The sequence below is a fragment of the Xiphias gladius genome, chromosome 15 (assembly GCF_016859285.1).
Source record: "Xiphias gladius isolate SHS-SW01 ecotype Sanya breed wild chromosome 15, ASM1685928v1, whole genome shotgun sequence".
Taxonomy (NCBI): Eukaryota; Metazoa; Chordata; class Actinopteri; order Istiophoriformes; family Xiphiidae; genus Xiphias; species Xiphias gladius.
In genome coordinates, this window is record NC_053414.1 from 8,497,627 (window position 1) to 8,521,111 (window position 23,485).

At 41.3% G+C, this 23,485-nt stretch overlaps 1 protein-coding gene across 1 annotated transcript in view; it reads left to right on the forward strand.

Annotated features, from left to right (window-relative positions):
- LOC120800434 (collagen alpha-1(XI) chain-like) overlaps positions 1-23,074 on the forward strand; it is a 30,072-nt gene extending 6,998 nt beyond the window's left edge. Inside the window, exons 7-66 of the mRNA XM_040146538.1 lie at positions 463-582; positions 702-830; positions 974-1,021; positions 1,927-1,968; positions 2,157-2,219; positions 2,314-2,388; positions 3,107-3,190; positions 3,313-3,369; positions 4,073-4,126; positions 4,245-4,298; positions 4,438-4,491; positions 4,583-4,636; positions 4,723-4,776; positions 4,861-4,905; positions 5,600-5,653; positions 6,616-6,660; positions 6,739-6,792; positions 6,879-6,923; positions 7,006-7,059; positions 7,193-7,237; positions 7,368-7,421; positions 8,041-8,085; positions 8,286-8,447; positions 8,553-8,606; positions 8,718-8,771; positions 8,860-8,904; positions 9,069-9,122; positions 9,238-9,282; positions 9,364-9,417; positions 10,379-10,432; positions 10,547-10,600; positions 10,707-10,814; positions 10,915-11,004; positions 11,087-11,140; positions 11,311-11,418; positions 12,835-12,942; positions 13,055-13,108; positions 13,199-13,252; positions 14,081-14,188; positions 14,301-14,354; positions 14,464-14,517; positions 14,609-14,662; positions 14,761-14,814; positions 14,984-15,091; positions 16,178-16,231; positions 17,048-17,101; positions 17,235-17,288; positions 17,477-17,530; positions 17,609-17,716; positions 17,812-17,865; positions 18,314-18,367; positions 18,453-18,560; positions 19,205-19,258; positions 19,392-19,427; positions 19,553-19,606; positions 19,844-20,165; positions 20,404-20,516; positions 20,784-20,852; positions 21,946-22,179; positions 22,265-23,074. Of these exons, the coding sequence (XP_040002472.1) occupies positions 463-582; positions 702-830; positions 974-1,021; positions 1,927-1,968; positions 2,157-2,219; positions 2,314-2,388; positions 3,107-3,190; positions 3,313-3,369; positions 4,073-4,126; positions 4,245-4,298; positions 4,438-4,491; positions 4,583-4,636; positions 4,723-4,776; positions 4,861-4,905; positions 5,600-5,653; positions 6,616-6,660; positions 6,739-6,792; positions 6,879-6,923; positions 7,006-7,059; positions 7,193-7,237; positions 7,368-7,421; positions 8,041-8,085; positions 8,286-8,447; positions 8,553-8,606; positions 8,718-8,771; positions 8,860-8,904; positions 9,069-9,122; positions 9,238-9,282; positions 9,364-9,417; positions 10,379-10,432; positions 10,547-10,600; positions 10,707-10,814; positions 10,915-11,004; positions 11,087-11,140; positions 11,311-11,418; positions 12,835-12,942; positions 13,055-13,108; positions 13,199-13,252; positions 14,081-14,188; positions 14,301-14,354; positions 14,464-14,517; positions 14,609-14,662; positions 14,761-14,814; positions 14,984-15,091; positions 16,178-16,231; positions 17,048-17,101; positions 17,235-17,288; positions 17,477-17,530; positions 17,609-17,716; positions 17,812-17,865; positions 18,314-18,367; positions 18,453-18,560; positions 19,205-19,258; positions 19,392-19,427; positions 19,553-19,606; positions 19,844-20,165; positions 20,404-20,516; positions 20,784-20,852; positions 21,946-22,179; positions 22,265-22,411 (4,482 nt within the window). The 3' untranslated portion in view covers positions 22,412-23,074. The remainder of the gene's footprint in view (positions 1-462; positions 583-701; positions 831-973; positions 1,022-1,926; positions 1,969-2,156; positions 2,220-2,313; positions 2,389-3,106; positions 3,191-3,312; positions 3,370-4,072; positions 4,127-4,244; positions 4,299-4,437; positions 4,492-4,582; positions 4,637-4,722; positions 4,777-4,860; positions 4,906-5,599; positions 5,654-6,615; positions 6,661-6,738; positions 6,793-6,878; positions 6,924-7,005; positions 7,060-7,192; positions 7,238-7,367; positions 7,422-8,040; positions 8,086-8,285; positions 8,448-8,552; positions 8,607-8,717; positions 8,772-8,859; positions 8,905-9,068; positions 9,123-9,237; positions 9,283-9,363; positions 9,418-10,378; positions 10,433-10,546; positions 10,601-10,706; positions 10,815-10,914; positions 11,005-11,086; positions 11,141-11,310; positions 11,419-12,834; positions 12,943-13,054; positions 13,109-13,198; positions 13,253-14,080; positions 14,189-14,300; positions 14,355-14,463; positions 14,518-14,608; positions 14,663-14,760; positions 14,815-14,983; positions 15,092-16,177; positions 16,232-17,047; positions 17,102-17,234; positions 17,289-17,476; positions 17,531-17,608; positions 17,717-17,811; positions 17,866-18,313; positions 18,368-18,452; positions 18,561-19,204; positions 19,259-19,391; positions 19,428-19,552; positions 19,607-19,843; positions 20,166-20,403; positions 20,517-20,783; positions 20,853-21,945; positions 22,180-22,264) is intronic.
- Positions 23,075-23,485: the final 411 nt, after the last annotated feature.

A 23,485-nucleotide genomic window follows, 5' to 3' on the forward strand; every position in this document is an offset into this window, starting at 1 on the left:
GGCTTACAGCTCAAAACAGGCCAGGGATCCTGGTTTGGTGTGTATTTTATTGTAACACCAGAAGTGCAATCAGCTTAAAGAAGTCAAAGGAAAACATGGGATTGAGGCAATGATGAAGATGTCATGGATGAAGAAACCAAAGTAAAAATATTGAGCCTTGACCAGCTGTAGCTGTGCCATGAAGGGGCTATGCCACACTTTTCTTGGATTTTTTCATCATATTCCTCATGTATGTCTCAGCCAGACAGCCTGGCAGAGGAAGTGTTACTGATATCCCAATAGGCATCCTTTATGCCCTAAAAGTTATCCTCTCATTTCCATTTCAGTGTTCTGTGTGTGTGTGTGTGTGTGTGTGTGTGTGTGTGTGTGTGTGTGTGTATATAAACAAGAAATTGCATTTGCTGACATCATGGATCCTCTGTTGCTGGGCTCTTTATCTCTTTTTGATTTTATGGTTTTCAGGTGGAGAGGGCACCTAAGAAACATGTGGTCGAAGAGTTTGTGGAGTTTGACTACAGCGACCTCTATGATGATATCCCTGTCTCCACGGTGAACGCAGGTCCTAATGTCACGGAGTATGAGGTGTGAGACTCAGCAGGAAGTATGGCAGTGCGACTTTAGCTTTGTGTCTCTGTGTGTTCATGTTTCCTCTGTCTATCTCTGTCCCTCATCATTTGTCACTGTGTATGATTGTTGGACAGATTGTAGAGTATGAGGACTATGACAACACTACAGATTACTACCATCTGAAAGAGTATGAATATGAGGAAGAATACGATGAGCGTTATGGGCCGGCCGTGAGAGAACGGGAGTACGCTCTTAACACACAGGTACCATCCAAACCATCACATACCTAGAGTTTATTCAGTTTTACATGAAAGGAATCCTGTGTGGAGAATAGAAACCAGTCTTCTGTGCCTCTTATTCATCTACATTAATGCTACATTTTTATCTATCCATCCCCTCTCATTAGGATATACCAGAGAAAGGACAGAAAGGAGAACCCGGCTATTTGGGAGTGGTGAGAAAAATACACGCAGGTTTAAAAAACACATACAAACACAACCACACGAGGGCTTGTTTTTGGACCTCAAAATGTTTTGAGTACTGTACATATATTTCCTGATCTAAACCAGGAGATCAGGAAAACAGTATAGCACCATAATTGCTTAGGTAAAGTTCCTGCATATGTGCTTGTGTCAAGACGTTTTGCATTCCTTAACATAAAGTGCTGAAAAAGGTGTAAGTAAAGTGAAGTAAAATAAATACTGATAATAGCTTAGCTTGTAAGAGATATTGCAGATATATAAATATTGGGATATCATGTCAGCTGATAAGAAAACAATAAACTGTAGCAGAGATGTATAAAAAAAAACACGCACATACATACACTATGAAAAAATATAAATCTTTGTTAGACTGTAGAAACTGTGGTAACGGTCCTTTTAATATCTCTGTGTGTATGAAAATGTAGTGGGAAATGAGGTTATTTAATCCATACACAAGTTCTCCATTGATTTTCAAGAAAATTGAAGGAAATATTTTGTCATATGCATTAACATGCCACCAGTGCATATGATGAAAAAAACTACACTATACCATAAAAAAATCTTAATATATGTTGATATTGTGGTATAAAGAATTGTATCCATATTGCCCACACCTACTGACTAGTTTATTGCTCAACTGTTACATGTCCCACTCTGTATATGTTATTCCAAATTCTTCAGTGACCAAATTAAAGATATCCTTATCAAAAAGTTTGTTTATGTTATGTCAATGTGAAAAAATGAGCATTGACTAATAAATTGATATCTTGTTCTTTTAAACTAAAAATATAGACACTGACCAAAAAAAAATAATCAGTATTTGTCTGGTCAAACCTAAACCTCAGAGAAAAGGTTGATTTTTGTGGAATTTCTGCAGGGAACGCAGATTACAGGACCACATGGGCTTCCAGGACCTGAGGTTAGTGAGTTTTACTGAACGACATCTACCTTGAAACACTGTTTACCTTAATCTTCAGGTAAAAAGACCTGTTTTTGCATGTGGGAAAGGCGGACATACGTGCAGCTGCAATGACTTTTAATACGGAAATGGAAATAGTTTGCATCACCCTCAACTGACTGACTGTGTTTTTGTCTGTGTGTTTGCAGGGAGAGGCAGGGTATCCTGGAGTCACAGGACCAGTGGGACCTCGAGGAGACCCCGGGGAGATGGTGAGGACTGTCCTCTGGTTAATGTGTGAGTGAGTGAGTGAGTCCACCACATGTAGTAGTCTCTATAAAACTGTCCTTCTCTGTCTCTGCTCAGGGCCCACCAGGGCGGCCAGGCCTTAATGGAGCTGATGGGATACCAGGTCCCCCAGGCAACATCATGCTCATACCGGTAACGTGAAGATACTTCTGTGTTGCCCAAGGCCTTAGAACTTGCAGTTGCTGTGGCAGTTATTTGGTCCTGTTAACCCTTTACAGAGCCTCGAGGCGAATGGGAATGTTTGACTGTTGTAACAGAGAAATGGGCTGGCTCAGGATTTTTACACAGATTAACCATTTGTTTGTCTTTGCAAATATCTCCTGCTCTTTCCTTAACCCTCCAGAAACCATATAATGCATGTTTTCTATATGGTTGTCAATCAAATTTCATTTTTCAGTGTCTTCGGTCCAATTCATATCTCACCTCGATCCTTTGTTTACTAATAGCCTTTATGGCGTGTTGACTTGGGTTGAGATCTAGTGAATGTGAAGGCCCCCACTTCTGAATCACGTAATTTTCATACCAAACAAACCATTCAGTGACCCGTCATGCTCAAGTATCCGCATATGTTATGTTTCTCCACTTATCTATTTGGATTTTTCTTTTAATTTCAGCCATCTATACCTTCTTATGCAATACTTGAATAGCAGTGCCTCATATCGGCCACTGGGTGGGGTACTGAGTTTGACTTAAAAGCATCTTGTGTCTTTGTGTGTGTGTGTGTGTGTGTGTGTGTGTGTGTGTGTGTGTGTGTGTGTGTGTGTGTGTGTGTGTGTGTGTGTGTGTGTCTTTGTGTGTGTGTGTGTGTGTGTGTGTGTGTGTGTGTGAATGTGTGTGAATATGTTTGCAGTTCCAGTCAGGTGGTGATCCAAAGACAGGGATAGTGGTTTCTGCACAGGAGGCGCAGGCTCAGGCCATCCTGCAGCAGACCAAGGTACCCAAACATCTGAAATATTACAATTACATCTTAAACACACATAAACAGCTTACATAAAACTACTGCAGCTTGTGTGTTGCTGTCTGACTCCTTTCTCCTCCCTCTTCCTCCTCTTCTAGCTGGCTATGAAGGGACCTCAAGGACCGCTTGGCCTCAGGGGAAGACCTGGACCACTAGTGAGTTGAGGTCACATCATGTTGTCATTTTGGTGTTTGGTGTTTATATACCTGTTGCTTAATTATAATTTTTTTTTCCTGAATCAGAATGTGGAGGGGGTGGGGGGTGGTGAATCTGCTGGAGAACAGCAAACAGCTTCTTCTTCTTCTTTAAGATTAAGTACAATAAAGTGATGTAGTGTTTGGTCGTGCTACTCTAATACTTAGTGGGAAAAAATACATTAGTACAAGAAACGTAATGAGATTTTAGAAAATACCCACGCCACCTGAATGTTACTGGGGAATATAATTAAACTGGTAGTGTACTCTCTAACTCTGTGAATACAATCTACAGCTCAGACCGACAAGTGCATGACAAAGCAGCAAAACACACATCGGATGTTTTGAATCAGAATATCACCTGGCTAAACACACTTCTTTGCAGGGGTTAGCCAACAAACATCCTTCTTTATCATTTGTAGTGTTGCAAACAACCTGCAGCATGCACATCCTGAACAGTCCGAAAATTTTGGTTCAGGAGCTCAGCCCCAAAGCAAGTGAAGTGCGGTGGAAACAAAAGCAGGACTCATTACAAAAGTTACAGGACTTAAGCTCCTGTAGTGGAAAAGTTGCACACACACATACACGCACACACACACACACGTGCAGACAATGGATCCCAAAGCAAACTTATGAAAATGAAAGTTGTTAACATTTTTCCCAGGGTGCACCAGGTCCTTCTGGGCTGAAGGGGACCAGCGGAGAGACTGGGCCATCGGTGAGTTAGCTGGTTGTCATAGCAACACGCTCAGCACCTCACTGTCTTGTATAACACTGGAACTCATTTAAGAACCAGCTTGACTGTCACCTGCTCTCTTTCCACCTTTTCTCCCTAGGGTCCTCCAGGACAGCCAGGCATCACAGGTCAGAACGGACGACCCGGGAAAAGGGTGAGACTGTTTGCCGCAGTCTTTTCTCAATAAATAGCATCTTCTGAAATCTTTTATTATGTTCTCGTTTCACAGATAATATATAATATGCCATGTCTAACTATTTTGTAAGTGTGTGTGTTTGTCTGTGTTAATTTAGGGTCGATCAGGTACAGATGGGGGCCGTGGTGCAATAGGAGAGACTGGATCAAAGGTGAAGAAGAACTGATCTCACACTGTTCGCTTAGTGACTGCTCTTTTCTTTTCAAAATATGAACCCATCTGTCTATTTATTCAAATTTCAGGGGGATCGAGGGTTTGAGGGCTTGCCTGGTCTCCCTGGAGACAAAGGGCATAAAGTAAGTTAGCTGACTGAATTAGTGAGTGGTGTTAATCTGATAATTCAAGCAACCAATTGACAACTTCTGTGTGTGCATTTTCCCAGGGGGACAGGGGGAAACCAGGCCCTTCAGGTCCTCCAGGAGAGCTAGGAGAAAAGGTGAGCAGTCATAGCGGTTGTATGTCTTCATCTTTATGCAGGTTTGTGTTCTTATGTAGATATTAATGCTTGAGTTTTTCATAGGGCTCTGAGGGGCCACCTGGGCCAAGAGGACAGCCAGGTGATGCTGTGAGTGTTTACACCCAAAGACACATGTATTAAAATGACTTATTTAAATAGGCACTCGACCAATTTTAAATATGGAGATCAGTTTGCTTTTCATGGTTAGTACTACTCAGCCTATGAAAACAGCTGTATTATGTCTGTTGTAGCTTTGGAGGAGCTTTTTAATATCTGAGATAATATCCCTGATGAGGTTGTCAGGGTCATCTTAGATTGAGACTTCACATTTATAACAGAGAGCCTGCATTATAAACTTTGGCCGTGGAGTTTGAGAGACGTTGGCATTTACCACTCATCTAAATCTAATGAAAAGGCTATCAAGTTTTATAATGGGAAATGTGGGGTCCAATGTTTTTGGAGTGTGATCCATACTAGAGACTCAATGTCAGGATATCTCTGCACCTGCAGAAGTCTCCTGTGAATCCCCCAACTTTATGGAAATGCAATACTAAATCACTAAAGTACCACTTTAAATTTATATTTTTATAATATATTATAATATTATGGTAAGAAACAAGTAGCTCCCTTGTCTTCTAATATACCATGACTCCGAAACACTCAACACAAACTCATACAAACCAATGAAGAAGCTTTAACTGTAGGATCTAAAACTCGTATTGGTCCTAATAGATATAGAAGAGCACACACAGAAAAACATGCTATTATATTTTATTGTTTGGAACTGTGATGTGTATTACAGGGCTCCAGAGGTCTGAATGGTCCCAGAGGTCGTCCTGGTCCCCCAGGCCAGCCTGTGAGTGTGAATTTATGCTTTTATATATATATATATATATATATAATATATATACAACCTCTGCACACACAGGCAGCATTCACAGTCACACAGGTTAATCTCTACCCTTGACAACAGTAAAAGACATAAAATAAGATTATCCTGCTACTTCGCCTTTGTGCTTATCTGTGCAGCAAAAATAAGGCTCCTCTCACCATCAACATATATCTAACTGTGTCTACGTGATGAAATAATTCCATGTGATAATGCTTAACCAAAATGTTCAAGTAGTTCTCCATTTGTTAAATATTATGTCATGTAATTTTTTTTATCTCCACTGAGAAAATGATGGTCTCTCTGCCAAATGCAACATCACATTTGAAAACACCAAAGCAGATTCTTTATGGTTTGCATAATTTACGTTTGCACTTGTAGCAACACAAGTTTGCACTTGTTAGCATCTAATAACACATTAAGGAAGCACTTTTTAATCTGTTTAAATGACATATTTATACCCGCTGTTGGTTAATTAAGCATTAAACACCTCAAGCAAGGAGGTGGTATAGCCAATAAGTGGAATGTCTGAGAATTTTTGGTTTCATTTAGTTATAGACGCAGGAGGCTCGTGTAATAAGCCTCAGGGAAATTTCTTTTAAAGATAGAAGGCAGTGGGCCCTCCATATGTCTTCTCTTTTTAGTCAGATAGGAAAAAAATGTTTTATGAAAGGAGGGTTCATGTGACAGAAAAAGCCACAGCCAGAAAATAAACCCCATATAGGGAAATTAATACTTGTAGTATAGAGTTGGCAGCTTTACACTCTGCTTTTACATCCGCCTCCAGTTTCCTATTATTTTATAATAAAAAAAACTCTTGTGTTTTTTTTTTTCAGTGTTTTTATTATGGAGGCAACACAAGTGCAGTCAAGGATGCAAAAGAAAAAATTAGTCCCTTCAATTAACTGTCTCCCTTTCTCTCCTTACAGGGCATTAGAGGAATTGATGGGGTTCAAGGCTCAAAGGGAAACCTAGTGAGTATAATGAAGGTCGTAGACAGCAGAGGCTGTTGACAAATCTGTCCATATGACATAATTTCCTGTTTGTAACAGGGAACACCAGGAGACATCGGAGCACCTGGACAGCAAGGCAACCCTGGAATCCTGGTACGAGCAGAGCACAAATACTCACAAAAATAAACTGTTTGCATAAATGCAAACACAGAAACCCTAATGTTACACCTTCCCTACAGGGCTTTCCTGGTGCTCAGGGGTCAGTAGGGCTGCCAGGAGAGAAAGTAAGACACTTTTAGTTGGATTTTACTCTCGTCGTTGGGTTTTACAGTCGTGATTAATTGACTGGTCTTTTTTGTCTGGTAGGGGCCTCAAGGGAAGAAAGGGATGCAGGGTTTACCTGGAAACGATGGGCCCCCTGTAAGTACAAGTATTTTTTGTGCTTTTATATTTCAGAGGACTCTTATTGACATGATGCATTCCTTAGGCCCTAATCCTAACCTTAAAATCACAACTACATACCTAACAGAAGTATTGCCCTCATAATCAACAGGGTCACCCTGGAAGGGAAGGTACTCCAGGTGAAAAGGGACTACCGGTAAGTCTTTTGTACAGTATACATGTATCTTTGTCTGTGTTTGTGTACAACACATGCATGCTGTGCTGCTGTTATTACAGTTGACGAGTAGGTGTCAGTCATCTTAACGTGTATGTGTTTTCATTTGCAGGGTCCTCCAGGAGTGCAGGGGCCTGTTGGATACCCTGGACAACGAGGAGTTAAGGTAGACAATGAAAATCAGAAGATTTGGTTTGAATTTGAACACTGGTTATCAGGGATACCGGGGGTAAAACTTAATTTTAATCCTTTAATTTGTATATATTACAGAACACAGTGAAGTATCCAAGGAGTAGGATTGCTTGTTTTTAGTCAATTGTGTTTCAGAAACATACTTAAGCACTGGACATCCAAGTACACTCCAACACTATAACAATGGCAAGAAAAAATACTATTATTTAAATATGAAAAAGACGGTAGCTTTAGAAAAGAACAAATGTACCCAATTTTAAAACTATATGGAGGGAAGTATTACAAGCTGTGAGTAGATGAAATTTTAGGATTTAAATTGGTAATCTGAGCCTTTTGGAGGTAGGACAGGATGATAACATTGAGCCCAGAATTGTTGTGCCCTTACTCAGGTGTTTAACTTTTCATTAGCATTTCATTAGAGAATAGAAGGATGTTCTTGATGGAGATAAACTGAATATGAAGATACCACAGCATACTAGCACTTTGATATTCTTGCAACGTCATGCTAATATCATGAACAGCAAGAAATATTATATCATGTTTTCTGTTTTATTGTTGAATCCACTTTTGTTGTGTCTCTTCCTGTTTGACAGGGGGCAGATGGAATCAGAGGATTAAAGGGAAGCAAAGGCGAGAAGGTGAGAGAGACGGAAAAGTGGTACGGTCCGTGCACGTTCAGGATGTTTTGTCATCATGTTACCTCCACAGTTTAACTACAGAATGCATGCCTTTTTTTTCTTCTTTTTTTTTTTAACTTCCGTCTTGGATTTTTTGTTCTCTCGTTAAACTTTTTTTTTCTGTCTGTCCTGCTGTCTCCTCTACTTCGCTCTGTCTGCAGGGAGAGGACGGTTTCCCAGGGGCCAAGGGGGAGATGGGAGCAAAGGGGGACACAGGAGACAATGGAACTCCAGGTGGCCGAGGAGAAGATGGGCCTGAGGGGCCCAAAGGACAGATGGGTCCTCAAGGAGAACCTGGCCCTTCTGGTACTGCTGGAGAGAAGGTATAAAGTTAGCATGTATAATGCTAATCATAATTAATTACAATATTCTCAACTCCCCTTTTACAAAATTTGTACAAGATAAGTCACACTGTCTCTCTTTTTTAGGGGAAACTGGGAGTTCCTGGGCTGCCAGGGTATCCAGGGAGACAGGGGCCAAAGGTAAAATAAATTTTTTAAAAACCAATGCTTCATTGAATTAATGTAGACAAGTTACAGATGTAGTGGTTATTATTCATACAAAGTAAATTTTTGTGGATTACTCCTCCCTAGGGTTCTGATGGTTTCCCCGGTGCACTGGGAGCTGCAGGGGAGAAAGGGAAAAAAGTGAGTAGAGGGTTTAAAATCATGATGATGTTATGTCATTAAATCAGACTCTTTCCATTAATGTCCTGTATTTTGTGTTATTACCCAGGGTCCTTCAGGACAACCAGGAAGTGCAGGCCAGAGGGGTCCAAATGTGAGTGCTGTGTTTCAAAACATTCCCCAGTTAAGTCGGTAATGAATTGCACTTTTAAAACCAGGTTAGAAAGGTGGCTAGGAACTGCTAGCGCCCCCCCTCCTTTAATTGGTACATACTTAGCAAAAGTTCAGGGTCATCCAAGCTTTGGTCTTCTTTGACAGGGTGCACGAGGTGCCAGAGGGGCGAGAGGACCTACTGGGAAATCAGGAGAAAAGGTCAGCGGATTCTTCTTGCAGCCAATAGTAACATCTCCTCAGTCATTACTGATGGATTAATATACTTATACTATTTTCTCCTTCCATGTTCTAATTCTCACATACATTTTCATAGGGCGCCTCAGGACATGATGGGCCCCCGGGATCTCCTGGAGAGAGGGTAAGAAAAACACTGTTAATATATAAAATTGATTGACTGACTGATTGTCTGTTATATTGGCGGCATTATGTTTTTTTTCAGGGACCTCAAGGGCCGCAAGGAAGGAATGGAGAGCCAGGACCTAAAGGATCAAGCGTGAGTGACAAAACATACACATTCACAAAATTATACACATACACAAATTTAGTCTTGATTCATTAGTTATTATCTATCAGAATAAATTTACTTATTTAAAACACTTATGCCATGTTTAGTTTTTTTGTGTTTTTGAACAAAATAAACTTTTTTTTTATTAGTTTTATTTAAGATAGGACCAAAACAAGAACAAACCAAGTCCATAAATCAATCGAAAATCCTAATGTTATATACATAAAAAAGAAAAAATATTCATTTACAAGCCTTCACAGTCAAAACACAATCTTTAATAAATACATTTTGCAAAAGTCCCAAACCTCAGCAGATGAGTTTGACCTCTAAGCAAGTTTCTGATTTTCTCCAGTCTCAAAAATGTTAGTTACTAGGTCCCTGACCCAGTGTTTAAAAGTTGGATTGGTAGGTATTGCCATTATTTTAAAAAAAAAAAAAATGTTTTGTTTTTGTTTTGTTTTTTAATATTGTGGCTTGGAGGGTAGTGGTATTTTGTCGTGGTACAGGCTGCATGGTACCAACATTTCATACTGTTTCAAGTGAGGATCTTGGTCATTTTGTGATCAGAATTGTTCAGTTTTTCTGTCAGAGAATGAACTGGAAAGAAATGCTAGTCATGTGCTATGAATCACCTACAGTGGCCTGCAGGGGACAGTTTTTGCATTTATATTTGAATATTTGACAGCTCAATGAATAAAAAGCAAGCAGAGTGAAATGTAACAAAGGTACTACTCATTATTCATCTTTAATTTCAGGGGCATTCCATTAACTGTGGAAGCCATTTTTTGTCCTGGGACCCCATTAATTTCTTCCCTTGTTCTTGGCGTATGTGTGTCTGTGTGGGTTTGTGTGCACACACGTGTGTGTGTGTGTGTGTGTGTGTGTGTGTGTGTGTGTGTGTGTGTGTGTGTGTGTGTGTGTGTGTGTGTGTGTGTGTGTGTGTGTGTAGGGTCCAGCTGGGAAGGATGGACTTCCAGGTCACCCAGGTCAAAGAGGAGAGCCGGTGAGTGAGGTCTTAAGAGGTCATCAGTTACTTCACTTTTTCTTAGGGAAATAGTGTTCACCACACACACACACACCAGAATATGTTTTATACACATATTTCCTCTGACTGCAGGGATTCCAAGGGAAGACAGGACCTCCTGGACCCTCAGGTGTTGTGGGGCCACAGGTGAGCTCAACAATATGAATCACTTCTGTTAAATAATATTTCTCCTGCCTTGTGGTTCATGCCTGTATTGCTGTAATTGAGCCAATCGTGTGTGTGTTTGTTTCAGGGAAAATCAGGAGAGTCTGGCCCGACAGGGGACCGAGGTCACCCAGGGGCACCAGGGGTACCAGGAGAGCATGGTTTACCTGGGGCTGCTGGGAAGGAAGGTGGAAAGGTGAGTTCGCATAGTTTTTGTCACACTGATCATCATAATCTCATACAGTAGAGTCATTATTTGAGTTTTGATTCAATAATATTTGTTTGTTTTTTCTCAGGGTGACCCAGGTGTACCTGGGACACCTGGGAAGAATGGTCCCGCAGGACTGAAAGGGTTCAGGGGGAGCCGAGGAGCGCCTGGAATTATGGTAACACATAGAAACACAGATCACACTCCAAAGGAATTGCTTGATTTCTCAATATTCTAAATATTGTAAGTGATCTTTCCAGGGGCCTCCTGGTCTGAAAGGAGGATCAGGACCTACAGGAGCTCCAGGAGCCATAGTGAGTTAGAGTACATCTCTTTTGTTTTTGGCTTTTTTATATTTTGTATGTCTTAAAATTGAAACCAGTGTCAAAAACATCTTTATGCATTGAAATTTTGCCTTTATTGCCTCATTACTTTCACTTGTTAAGTGGTACAAGGACCAACATGTTGTACATTCTGTCCATAGGGTTCAACAGGTGAGAGGGGCCCTCCGGGACCAGCTGGTGCCATCGGACAGCCTGGACGGACCGGAGCAATCGGAGGACCTGGACCAATGGGAGAGAAGGGGGAGCCTGTAATTACATCCGACTTTTTTTCTGTCTTACTGTATTTCATGCTTTTTTTATGTCTTCCCATTAGAGTTCATTTGTTTTCAGTAAAATTATCTTTCATTGACACTCTTTTATGCTTTCAGCACATGATGCACACTCACCGAGCTTTTCATTAGGAACACCATACTAATACTGGGTAGGGCCTCCTTTTGCTTTCAAAACAGTCAGTTCTTTTTCCCATTGATTCCACAAGATGTTGGAAAAGTTTCCTTTGAGATTCTGGTCCATGTTGACGTGATTGCATCACATCATTTCTGCAGATTTGTCAGCTGCACATTCATGCTGCCAATCTCCTGTTCTACCACATCCCAAAGGCGGTCTACTGGATTCAGATCTGGTGACCGAGGAGACCAATGAAGTACAATGAACTCAATATCAGGTTCATGAAACCAGTTCGAGACCTTTGCTCGTGACATGGTGCATCATCCTGCTGGAAGTAGCCATTAGAAGATGGTAAACTGTGGCCTTAAAGGGATTCACATGGTCAGCAACGATACTCAGACAGGCTGCGGCATTCAAACCATGAGTGATTGGTATTATGGGCCCAGAGTTTGCCAATAAAACACTCCTCACACCATTACACCACCACCAGCAGCCTGGAGTGTTGACACAAGGCAGGTGGGGTCCATAGATTCATGATGACCCTACCATCTGCATGCCTCAGCAGAAATCCAGATTCATCAGACCAGGCTACATTTTTCCGGTCTTCAGCTGTCCAGTTCTGGTGAGCCTGTCCCCACTGCAGCCTCAGATTTATGATCTTGGGTGACAGGAGTGGAGGAACCGGACATGGTCTTCTGCTGTTGTGGTCCATGCGCCTCTAGGTTTGACGTGTTGAGCATTCTGAGAGGCTTAACTGCTCACCACAGTTGTAAAGAGGGGTTTATCTGAGTTACCATAGCAAGCTCCAACCAGTCTGGCCATTCTCCTCTGACCTCTCATCAACAAGGCGTTTCTATCCACAGAACTACTGCTCACTGGATGTTTTGTGTGTTTGGCAACATTATGAGTAAACTCAAAAGACTGTTGTGTGTGAAAATCCCAGGACATGAGCAGTTTCAGAGATACTCAGACCAGCCCATCTGACACCGACTATCACACCACAGTGAAAGTCACCGAGATCACATTTCTCCCATTCTGTTTGATGTGAACATTGACTGACCTGCTGCCACATGATTGGCTGATTGGATAATTGCATGAATAAGCAGGTGTACAGGTACAGGTTCTAATAAAGTGCTTGGTGAGTGTATATCAGTTTGGATTGAAAGAAAACCACATTAAGGTTATCCATGTTTGGTTGGATCAATTGTTTTTGTCTGTGTTTGTCTTTATAGTTTGTATGCAGAATAACGTGTTAAATGTGTGCATCTGTTTCTCAGGGAGAGAAGGGTCCTATTGGACCGGCAGGTCAGGATGGAGATCAGGGCACCATAGGGATGCCTGGAGCTACAGGGTCTGCAGGACCTCCAGGAGATGATGGGGATAAGGTAACCTGTGCGTCTCTGTGAGTCTGAGAGGCAAAGTGACAATGTGTGTTTGACTGTGATAATAAAGTAAGTGTGTGTGTGTGTGTGTGTGTGTGTGTGTGTGTGTCCACAGGGAGAGCAGGGAGGCCCTGGGCAGAAAGGCAGCAAAGGAGACAAAGGGGAATCAGTGAGTGTAAAGCTGGAGAGGTATATCAATCTGAATTGTACTCCATAATCAGAGTAGCTCTCCTCATGTCTGAATGTCTCCCCCCCACAGGGTCCTCCAGGCCCCACTGGCACTCAAGGACCCCTCGGTCAGCCAGGACTCCCAGTGAGTCTGCTGTTCTGTTTGCATTCTGTGTATTTTTGCTCAGTGTCTTGAAAACTACAATGCCTCAAATCCTGCTGTATCACAAACCTAATAAGAAACACCTGAATCCCAAAAGTTAAAATTTCCTTTATCGAAAAACTTTTTATTTAATGCTGATTTTCACTCAATCAGTACATTTACATTGACTAAAATCACCAGGTTACTCAGAAAAACCAGGTCACACAGGTTATTTGAGAACATGTTTACATGCAGTGTAGTAAGCTGTTTACTGTAGATCTGTGTCTACATGCAGCAGATCAGTAAGCACACTTCTTCCCTATCCCCCAAACTTATTTTGGAACCACGGCTTTCTTATTTTAGCTGTATCAGTTATAGAATGGCACTGCTTTCTTTGTGTCTGAATTTATCAAATGTTCAAATGTCAGATGTTCAGCGGCAGTAACCAGCCTATTTAGTAGACTTGTAGAGGCTGCTTTGTGTTAGTTTCCGTTTGACATAGATTGGCTTTTGACCTACATCTTGTCCACTTATAAGTGACAACTGTGAGAGTGGTCACTGTTTGCAGAGACTCCAGTTTGCAGTATAGTTCACAAGACTTCACTGATAAACCACAGAATTACATTATATGATTAAGTCAAGGTTTTGTTTTACATCTCCACTTCTGTAGAAACAGACATCCAGTCATGTTTTTCACTCAATAACTGATAGCCTGTTGGTCTTTGACCACGCATTCCAGCAACTATTATTACTATATCAGTAAAGATACCATTTCATGTAACCTTTAATCACTTCAAAGTTACAATAATTTTCTCCCCCTCTGTGTCGTAGGGATTGGATGGAATGGCAGGCCCCCGGGGCCAGCAGGGCATGTACGGTCCGAAAGGAGATGAGGGGCTCCGCGGCTTTAAGGGCTCTAAGGGACCAATAGGATTACAGGTGAGATTTGTTCACAAGTCAGGCTGCAGACCACTGAAGTGATGTCTTCTGAAAAGATGGAGTGACCTCAGAGCGCTACACTAATCCTCTAATCCTGTGTGTGTTTTCCAAGGGCATGCCAGGCTTACCAGGAGAAAAGGGTGAGAGTGGACATGTGGGACTAATGGTGGGTTCATATCCTATTTAAAAATCAATCCATTATTTACATAATATTTTCCTTTATTTATAAAAATGAATGAATAATAATTTCTTCTACATCACATACCTGGTTTTAGGGTCCACCTGGGCAACAAGGCCCCACTGGCCCTCAAGGCCCTGTTGGTGGGCAGGTAAGTCTCAGAGACATATTTATGCATCATTATTTAGTCAAGCACTTGTTTTGAATGTAGAATAAAATACTCCGATCTCTGTGCCGCGCAGGGTCCCAGCGGTCGACTAGGAATGGTAGGACAGCCGGGCGTTATTGGAGAGAAGGTAAATAAAACTGATAACACCTTTAAGATGCATATTACATTATCCTTCCCAAATTATTAATTTCTGCATTTCTTGCACTAAATTTGTTTTTATAATAGGGGGAGGATGGTGAGGCAGGTGACCCAGGAGCAGTTGGTGTTCCAGGAAGGCTAGTGAGTTTGATTGCTTTTTTGTTTTGGGCCACTTATTGACCAAAGACATCCTCAACCTTGCTCCCTCCTGCTTCAGGAGTTCTTTCATTGTTCTCCTCCGCCCCATGCTCTTTTTTTTTTTTTCTTTTCTTTTCTTATAATGGCTCACTCTGCTCCTTTATTACTTAAGGGAGAAAAAGGAGACCAGGGGGAGAAGGGAGATACGGGCCCTCCCGGAGCAGCAGGTCCTCCAGGAGCCAGGGGCCCCACAGGGGAGGATGGAGCCAAGGGCAATGCTGTGAGAAACATTCACATCAGAAACCATGACAGTCTTAAATACTCTGTCATGTGTATTAAAATACAGTGCAACACACAGCACTGCAATATGTAGTATGAACCTATATAATATTGTTCAGTGAACTTCAATAGTTTTTGGTACCATAACATTCTTTACTGTGCACTGCCCTAGAAAAGTAAAGCGCAGTAAATAAATATTTGATCAAAACTGAGTGAAGACTGAAATCTGAGCCAAAAAAATAAGTCAAAACACAGCAACTTCACTGCCGGAGACGAATGGTGAACAACCAACTACACTGTAATCAGCTAAAGCAAGAGCGCTATATCAAGTGAAAGCTAGCTGGTGAGATGAATATGGCTAGTCTTAGCTAACGCTAAAACTAATTGTACTTGTCGATTTTTATTTCCTAGCTGTTATCTGTAAATTAAAAATATCAGTTTTGTAGAACTGACTTCTTGGCACATAATTTGACAAAATGAGGCAGTAGATAACAATGACAATCCAACAACGACAGAGAAGAAAAATCCTTTTTAAAAAAAAAAAACAAAAAAACTAAAGTCCTGCTAAAGCTTACTCACTTAGCAGATATCAGTAACTGACATCTCAGTGTTCGATTCCTGTGAAATTCACGATGTAGTGAGGTAAAGTTACCTTTAAATCAAATATTATTTAAACATATTCAATTGTACATTGCTTTTTTTAAATACTGATTTCAGTATAAATATTACTAGTCGACAGTCATACAGACGCAGAGCAAAACAGATACACATTTAATCTCTATAAGCTAAGGACTGTAGAGTAAGTAATCAAAATTATATTTATTTTTATTTAAGTTGAAAGAGCACATGTTCTTAGTAGATGCTTTTCCTCTTGCAATCCACGATGATTATCCTGAGAAAATAATCAGCAAAAAAGGGATAAAATGAGGAAATTACAACCTTTATATTTGTTACAGTTTGTCAAACAAACTGTCTCCACTTTACTCCTTTTGTAGTTACTGCTCTCTGTAGTACATGATTCAAAACACATTTATAGCCTATTCTATCATATACAACATTACTAACTCAAGCTCTCTCTCTCCCTCAGGGTCCTATAGGCCTCACTGGGGACCTCGGACAGCAGGGAGAGGCTGGACCGAATGTGAGTGCCTGCTCTTTCTGTTCGTCCTCCTTTTTCCTTTCTTCTTCTTCTTCTTCTTCTTCTTCTTCATCAACATCCTTTTCTTCTGATTAAAATTTCTTTAGAAGTTATGGAACTGTCTTGTCCAATTGCCAGAGCAAAGGCCGACCAAAAGATCTTTTACTGGACTAGAACACCAGATTTTCCTTCATCTAAGGATGTCACGGCATTATTTTATCTTTCCGATTTGCGTTGTATTTGTAGGAAGTTTGCTGTGTAATATACAATTACTAAAGATTTATAAGGAACACCGGTAGGAGAAAATGAGGAATAAGCCAGACTTTGAAATGACAAAAATCAAAGATTGATACAAAGAACTACCATATATTTAACATGATTTGGAGAGAAGATAGTCATGTGCACACCTTGTCTGCTCATTTAAGACCTGGTACATTTACCTCTGGCAACTGAGGTAGAAATTCAATTTTGCATTTCATTGGCACATATACAGCAGCCTAAAGAGTCAGTATTTGTAAGTGTTAAGTTAAAGAATCACGATTTGGTTTGATCTGTCTCTGAATGTGATAATTTGTTGAGTCGACTTTTTAAAAATTAGATTTTTGATTTGGCAAGATTTCTACAAAAATCACGGTGGCTTAGACACAGTACCGTGTAGTGAGCTGTACATCTTGACTTACATATCCTGGTTGTTGGTGTTTCCTAGTGTATTGAAGCCCATACAGGCTGAGCATCATGTTGTGGTGGACACTGAAAATTCATCAATCAATCAAGCAGCTCGTGTTGCTTTCCTCTGTCCACCATTTCTTTTCTCATTAGGGTGTGGACGGTCTGCCCGGGTCTAAAGGAGACACAGGAGATCCTGGAAAATCTGTGAGCTCCTCTCCTCTACATCATACACCATACACTATGACATCCATTATATTTTTAATTCATAAGCATTAAATATGCTGTCAGCAAACAACATAATGACTGGCCAAATAACCGGTTTCTTTAAATTTCTCAGGGACCACCAGGAGCATCAGGGGAACCTGGACCACCTGGACCTCCTGGGCGAAGGGTGTGTTTTTTGTGTTTGTGTCGGTGTCTGCATGCACCTCTGATGCACTGAGTATCTGCAGTTTCTATTTCCTGTTAGATTAAGTAAAAAATTAAACCCTGGTTGGATGAGGTTGCGGGTATTTTTCTCAATCCATTCTTTATGCCAGATTCAGGTTAAAATGTTTCAAATGTTTTGTTATTCTTCAGGGCCACTTAGGGAAACCAGGGAAGGAAGGAAAGGCAGGCCAGAAAGGAGTAAAGGTAAGTTAGAGACAACTCTTTGAATAATAACTTCTGAATCCCAACAGTTCCTGAAGCTCACCATGTTCTTTGTTTCAGGGTGCTCCCGGTTTGGAGGGTCCCCTGGGGAAAACAGGGCCTGTAGGTGCCCAGGGGAATCATGGCAAGCCTGGCCCCCAGGGTCTAAGAGGGATTCCCGGCCCTGCAGTAAGTTGGTTTCATGAAAGCACAGAATGAATCTGGGAAGCACAAAAAAAGATGAAGGTTAAGAAATCATTTCTGTGTTAATGTCTTTCTCTCAGGGTGAGCAGGGTTTAAATGGACCACCTGGCCAGGCAGGACTACCAGGTCCCATGGTAAGATGGCACGTCAAATATCAATGTTTGAATGTTATTTCAATGACGTAATGGAGAGAATAATCACAATTCCAAATTACATTAAAAGAACAGTTTGAAATTTTGGGAAATATACTTAGTTGCTTTTTTGTTGAGTTTGATTAGAAGATCAATACAACTCTCGTGTCTGTACGGTAAATGTGCATGTAAAGCTACAGCCAGCATCCAGTTATCTTAGCAAGAAAGCAAATAAGCATTTTTCTCAAAATGTTGAATTACTCCTTTAAGAGAAAAGAAAAAGAAGGAGTTCATTGACAGTATGACAAAAATCCTCAGCTGATTTCCTTTGCAGTAAAAATAGAGGATGAACAACCCTTTACCATCAGTTTTATCTCTGGCAGAGTAGTAAATCTATGGGTTTTTATATGCACAAGTAGTGTTTGACCTCGTCATAACTTCATCTTCACAGGGTCCACCAGGATTACCAGGACTAAAGGGCGACCCTGGCAGGAAGGGAGACAAGGTTCGTGCGTACTGTACACACCAAAATTTTTTCTCTGCCCATAGCTGTGACTTTGACCTTGGTCTCATTTTTGATATCTGTGCAGGGTCATGGTGGTCTAATAGGTCTGATAGGGCCACCAGGAGACATTGGAGAGAAGGGCGACCGAGGACTGCAAGGAAACCAAGGACTACCTGGTCCAAAAGGAGATGAGGTGCTGCAAACATATACACACACACACACACACACACACACACACACAAGCCTGGATTACCAAACAGGCAATGTAGGCAACCTGTCTGCAGGTTTGCCTCGTGTTAGTTGGTTTTTGGGTCGTTTGAGTTCATGCCTCTAAGACAGCCCTGACATCATGTTAGGTGTGTAACTGTATGCAAAATTCAGTTCACTACATACCACAGTTTTTTACTCATGGTTCCGCTTTTGGTATAGGCAGAAACATAAAATATAAATGATTACTTAAATACTTAAATAATTACATCCACTATACTGTTCACCATAAGGCTACTGAATGTTGTCTGGGGCAACCCTTGTTATCAATCAAATTGACATCAAATCACTTGAAAAGATCAAACACCACATTTTTCTAACAAATATTTTCTTAGATCTTGGGCCTGAGTGCAACAGACAGGGTAGGAAAGTCAGAAAGCTTTGAGAGAGATTAATGCACTGTTGGTTTTGGTCTTTTCAAGGGCTTTGTCAACAATAAGAAAAATGAAGCAAAATGCCAACCTTATTTTCACAATCTCATTCTAGGAAGTACTGCCTTGTAGTAGTTACCGCGAGCGTATTTACTTGTTCTCTTCATCTGACGGTTTTGTTTCTCGTGTTTAATATCAGGGTCCAATCGGCCCACCAGGTTCCTCCGGTCCCCCTGGCCCCACGGGCCTGTCTGTGAGTACACAGGATTATCTTGACAGTACATGACCTACAAATATACAATTCCATTGGTACCATAGAGTTTGCTGGAATATCATTAATCCTACCTCTGTCTCTCTCCTCTCCAAACTCCTTTTCTCTCCCACAGGGTGCTATTGGTCTAAAGGGCTCTAAAGGAAACCAGGTAACTGTGATGCTCATTGTTTTTATTGGATTGAACTATTACTATTACGTACTATTACACTACACTACTACTCAAAGCTGATCATTTTGCTCTGTCTGTGTGTGTGTGTATGTGTGTACACTTAGGGTCCGATTGGCCCCAGAGGAGACACTGGGCCTGCAGGACCACCTGGACCACCAGTGAGTTCTGCTTACAGAAATTTAGTACATTCGGCAACTTTACAAATCTAATTTACTTATAATTATGTACGTGTGACTTCACCCCTACTCTCCTTTTCTCACCTTTTTCACTTGTATCCATCTGCGTCAATAAATTCTCCTCCCCAACTGTTTCTTTCCCTTCACTTTTTTTCCCATTCTTTGCCCTTCTGTTACCTCTCATCTCCTCTTTCCTCTCCTCTCCTCTCCCCTCCTCAGGGACGGCCAGCAGCTGGAATGGCCCCTTTCCCAGAGCGAGGAAGGAGAAGGAGAACCCACACCTTGGTGGACGGAGCTGCACTTGAACAGGAGGAGGAGGAGGCAATAGATGGAGGAGAGGAGGAATGGATGCAGGGGGATCAGGCAGGGGACCAGGACGGTTGGATGAAGGAGCAGGAGGGCCAAGGCATGGAGGAAGTGTTTGCGTCTCTGTCTTCTATGAAAGTGGAGGTGGAGGGTCTGCGTAACCCACAAGGGACATACCACAGCCCAGCTCGCACCTGCAAGGAGCTCTGGCTCCTCCACCCAGAGCTCCCCAATGGTACTTTATCAGTTTTTGTTTCTGACCATCTGTTTATCAGACCTTAGTCTGCCTGAATGTCTAGACTCATTCTCTCCCCTCATCTTTCTCTATCTAGCTCTCTGTCTGTTTTCTTCTCCATCTAATGTCACATCTATCTGCAGGATTTGTCACTCTTTGCTGTTGCTGTTGTTGACAGTGGTATGAGTCTTGACTTTTCTGAACCCTCTGCCCTCCCTTCCTCTGTCTCTCGCTCCAGGTGAGTATTGGATAGATCCCAACCAGGGTTGCCATAGAGACTCCTTCAAAGTGTTTTGTAACTTCACTGCGCTGGGAGAGACATGTCTGTACCCTGACAAGAAGTTCCAGTCGGTTAGTTCACAGGCAGAAACACAGACACGCACGCACGCACACACACACACACACACACACACACACACACACACACACACACACACACACACACACACGAAATTGTGTTTGTTTGTTTGTGTTTGACCTTTTGATAAACTGTTCAAAGACAACAGGGGCCTCTGCCAAAAGCTGAATGACTTAGAGAGACATTAAACATTATTTAGTCGACATGTGTGTGTTGATTCAGTGAACTCGAAACCGATGTTTTTGTTTGTCTGCCATCAGGTGAAGTTAGCTGCCTGGAAAGGGGAAAAGCATGGTACATGGTACAGCAAATTCAGAAAAGGAAAACAGGTATAGTGTGATCATTTTGCATGCTATCAATGTATGCTAGTGTGTGTTTCCATACAACACTTAAATGAAAAGAACTTCAAAAGTTAAATCATAATTATAAACTCTGCAGATGCGTGACATATTTGGCTGAATGCCAGACAGAAACATTTGTCAGCTCTTAAAAGTCACTTCATTTTATTAAGGGAGATTTCAAAGCAGCATGTGGCAGACACTGTTATCCAGTGTCTAAAAAAGCTACTCAGTTTTTATGATTAAGACAAAACCATCGCAACAACTGAAGGTTAGACATTTGAAGGTCCTACACAGACTTTAGTTTTCTGATTTACTAACAAGCTTGTTGGTCCACTGCCAAATAAACAGAATTTCAAGTGTTCTGGTACTTTGGTGAGATGCAGCAGGAGCAGTAAATGTCATCAGTAAACTCTAACCAACAATGACATGATGAACATGTTCAGTATTGTTGTAATAAAGGGTTGACAAAACTGCTGTTTGGCAAAGAGTCTTTTATGAGTAACCTTTTGTAGCAGTGTTGGACTATTTTGGAACAGGATTATAGCTCCCAGTCTTTACTACATTAAGCAGGTAACATTTTATCTGATCATCTTGTGACTGTTATAGTTCCAATTCCTCCAATTGTTCAGGACTTTTCCTCTTTACAGTTGTTTTCTAATGAGTGAGGTTGATTTGAATCTTGTGCAGTTTGCTTTTATGCTGCAACTCCCTTTTTAAAATGATGTTTAAATATATATTCATATTTCTGCCCATCAATTGTCAGTCGGTCCACCACTTTGGTCCAGACTGAATTATCTCAACAAATATTGGACGGGCGTTTATCTAAAATTGTGTTGCTTTCTTGGTTAACCGATGTTATCAGTTTTGTGCCCATATATGCCTTTCCCTTTTTTCATCTTGATTTGATGAAGTCCTGGTAGAATCAAAACATTGCCTGTTTAGTGAAATGAAATTTGCCAGTGCTAAGTCCTCAACATAAGACTGAATGCACGCACAACCTTTTTGTGAACTTCCATTTTTTCTACTTTATTTGCCCTTGACATTATACCGATGTGTGTGTGATTCTGGTGTTCTCCCCCAGTTTTCCTACTCTGCGTCGGACGGTGTTCCAGTTCACATTGTCCAGTTGAACTTCCTGAAGCTGCTGAGTGCGACAGCCAAGCAGACCTTCACATACCACTGCCTCAACTCCGCCGCGTGGCTGCACACCGCCACCTACGGCCACGAACACGCACTGCGCTTCAGAGGCAGCAACGGGGAGGAGCTGACGCATGAGAACACGCATTACATCAGCGCACTGTACGACGGGTGTCAGGTGAGTAATGCAGACAGACATTTGAGCGTGAACCCGTACACCTACACATGGTTTCTGACGGTGTGATTACGTTTCTCTCCTGCAGACGCGCTCGGGGCAGGAGAGGACTGTGTTGGAATTTGACGCTCCACTGTCCAACACGCTACCCATCATTGACGTGGCTGTGTCCGATTTTGGAAATGGGAACCAGAAATTTGGTTTCCAAGTTGGCCCGGTCTGCTACAACGGTTAAGTGAGCCGGGGGAGCTTACAGCAAGAGTAATTTAATAGGAAAAAGAGCCATGGACACTTTTTACATGCAGGGAGAAATCTATATTCAAGACTTAACCGGTGCCACATATTTATAAGTTGATTTACCTTCAACAGTATTCCTTCATCTTAACATTAATGCTTTCATACATGCAGTCATTCACTCAGACTCATTTTAATTCATATATTCATCACATACAGTCTCACAGCTGACTCACATACTGTGTTTTCAAGAGCAGTGCTTACATTTATTGACTCACAACCCCTAAATATCCTGTTACACGGATTTTTTTTTTCTTCTTTCCTCTTCCTAAGAGTGCGTGATACTCTCACAGATTGATCCATGTCTGCTCATACAATTATTGATCTATGCATTCAATTCCCGCCTGTACATAATTATACACAAGTCTCCAAAAATTATGATCAGTGAATCATCTTCAAAAATACCAAAATATCATATTTTACCCACATTCACCCACCATGTTGTTCTATGTCATCATCAGACCTCAATTTTTTTTGTGTTGTTTTTGTTTGTTGTTGTAATTTTGTTGTTATAATGATCTGTTATGTGATGTATATTGGAGTGTAAGTCATCACGGTGCTATTATGTGGCTCCCTGCGGAGTACATTTCTTTGTAAAAGGGAACTGGGGCAGTGCATTTTTTTTTTTTTTTTTTTTTTTTTTTAATGATGTTGTGAAGCCATGTTTTATATTTTTGCAACATAACAAACCAAACTGTGGTAGATGATTGCCTCAAGGTCTTTATGCATAGTTGTGTGGGGAAGAGACTGAGTAACATATTTTAATTAAAGTACATAATGTAAATTTAAGTTAATATGATGGGATGTAGTTTTATTGATTGAATGTGTTGAGCAAAGCCGGACCTGCTGCTGCTGCTTTCCAACTTGGAAAGCCCCTCATAGGTATGCGGTTTAGGTCTGCACTTTGAGGTGCTAATCCAGGTTGCTTGATGAACACACACACAATGCATGCCAGTGTTGGTTGGTCAGCTGGTCAGCCGATCCCCCACTTTGGTCCAGACTGAAATATTTCAAC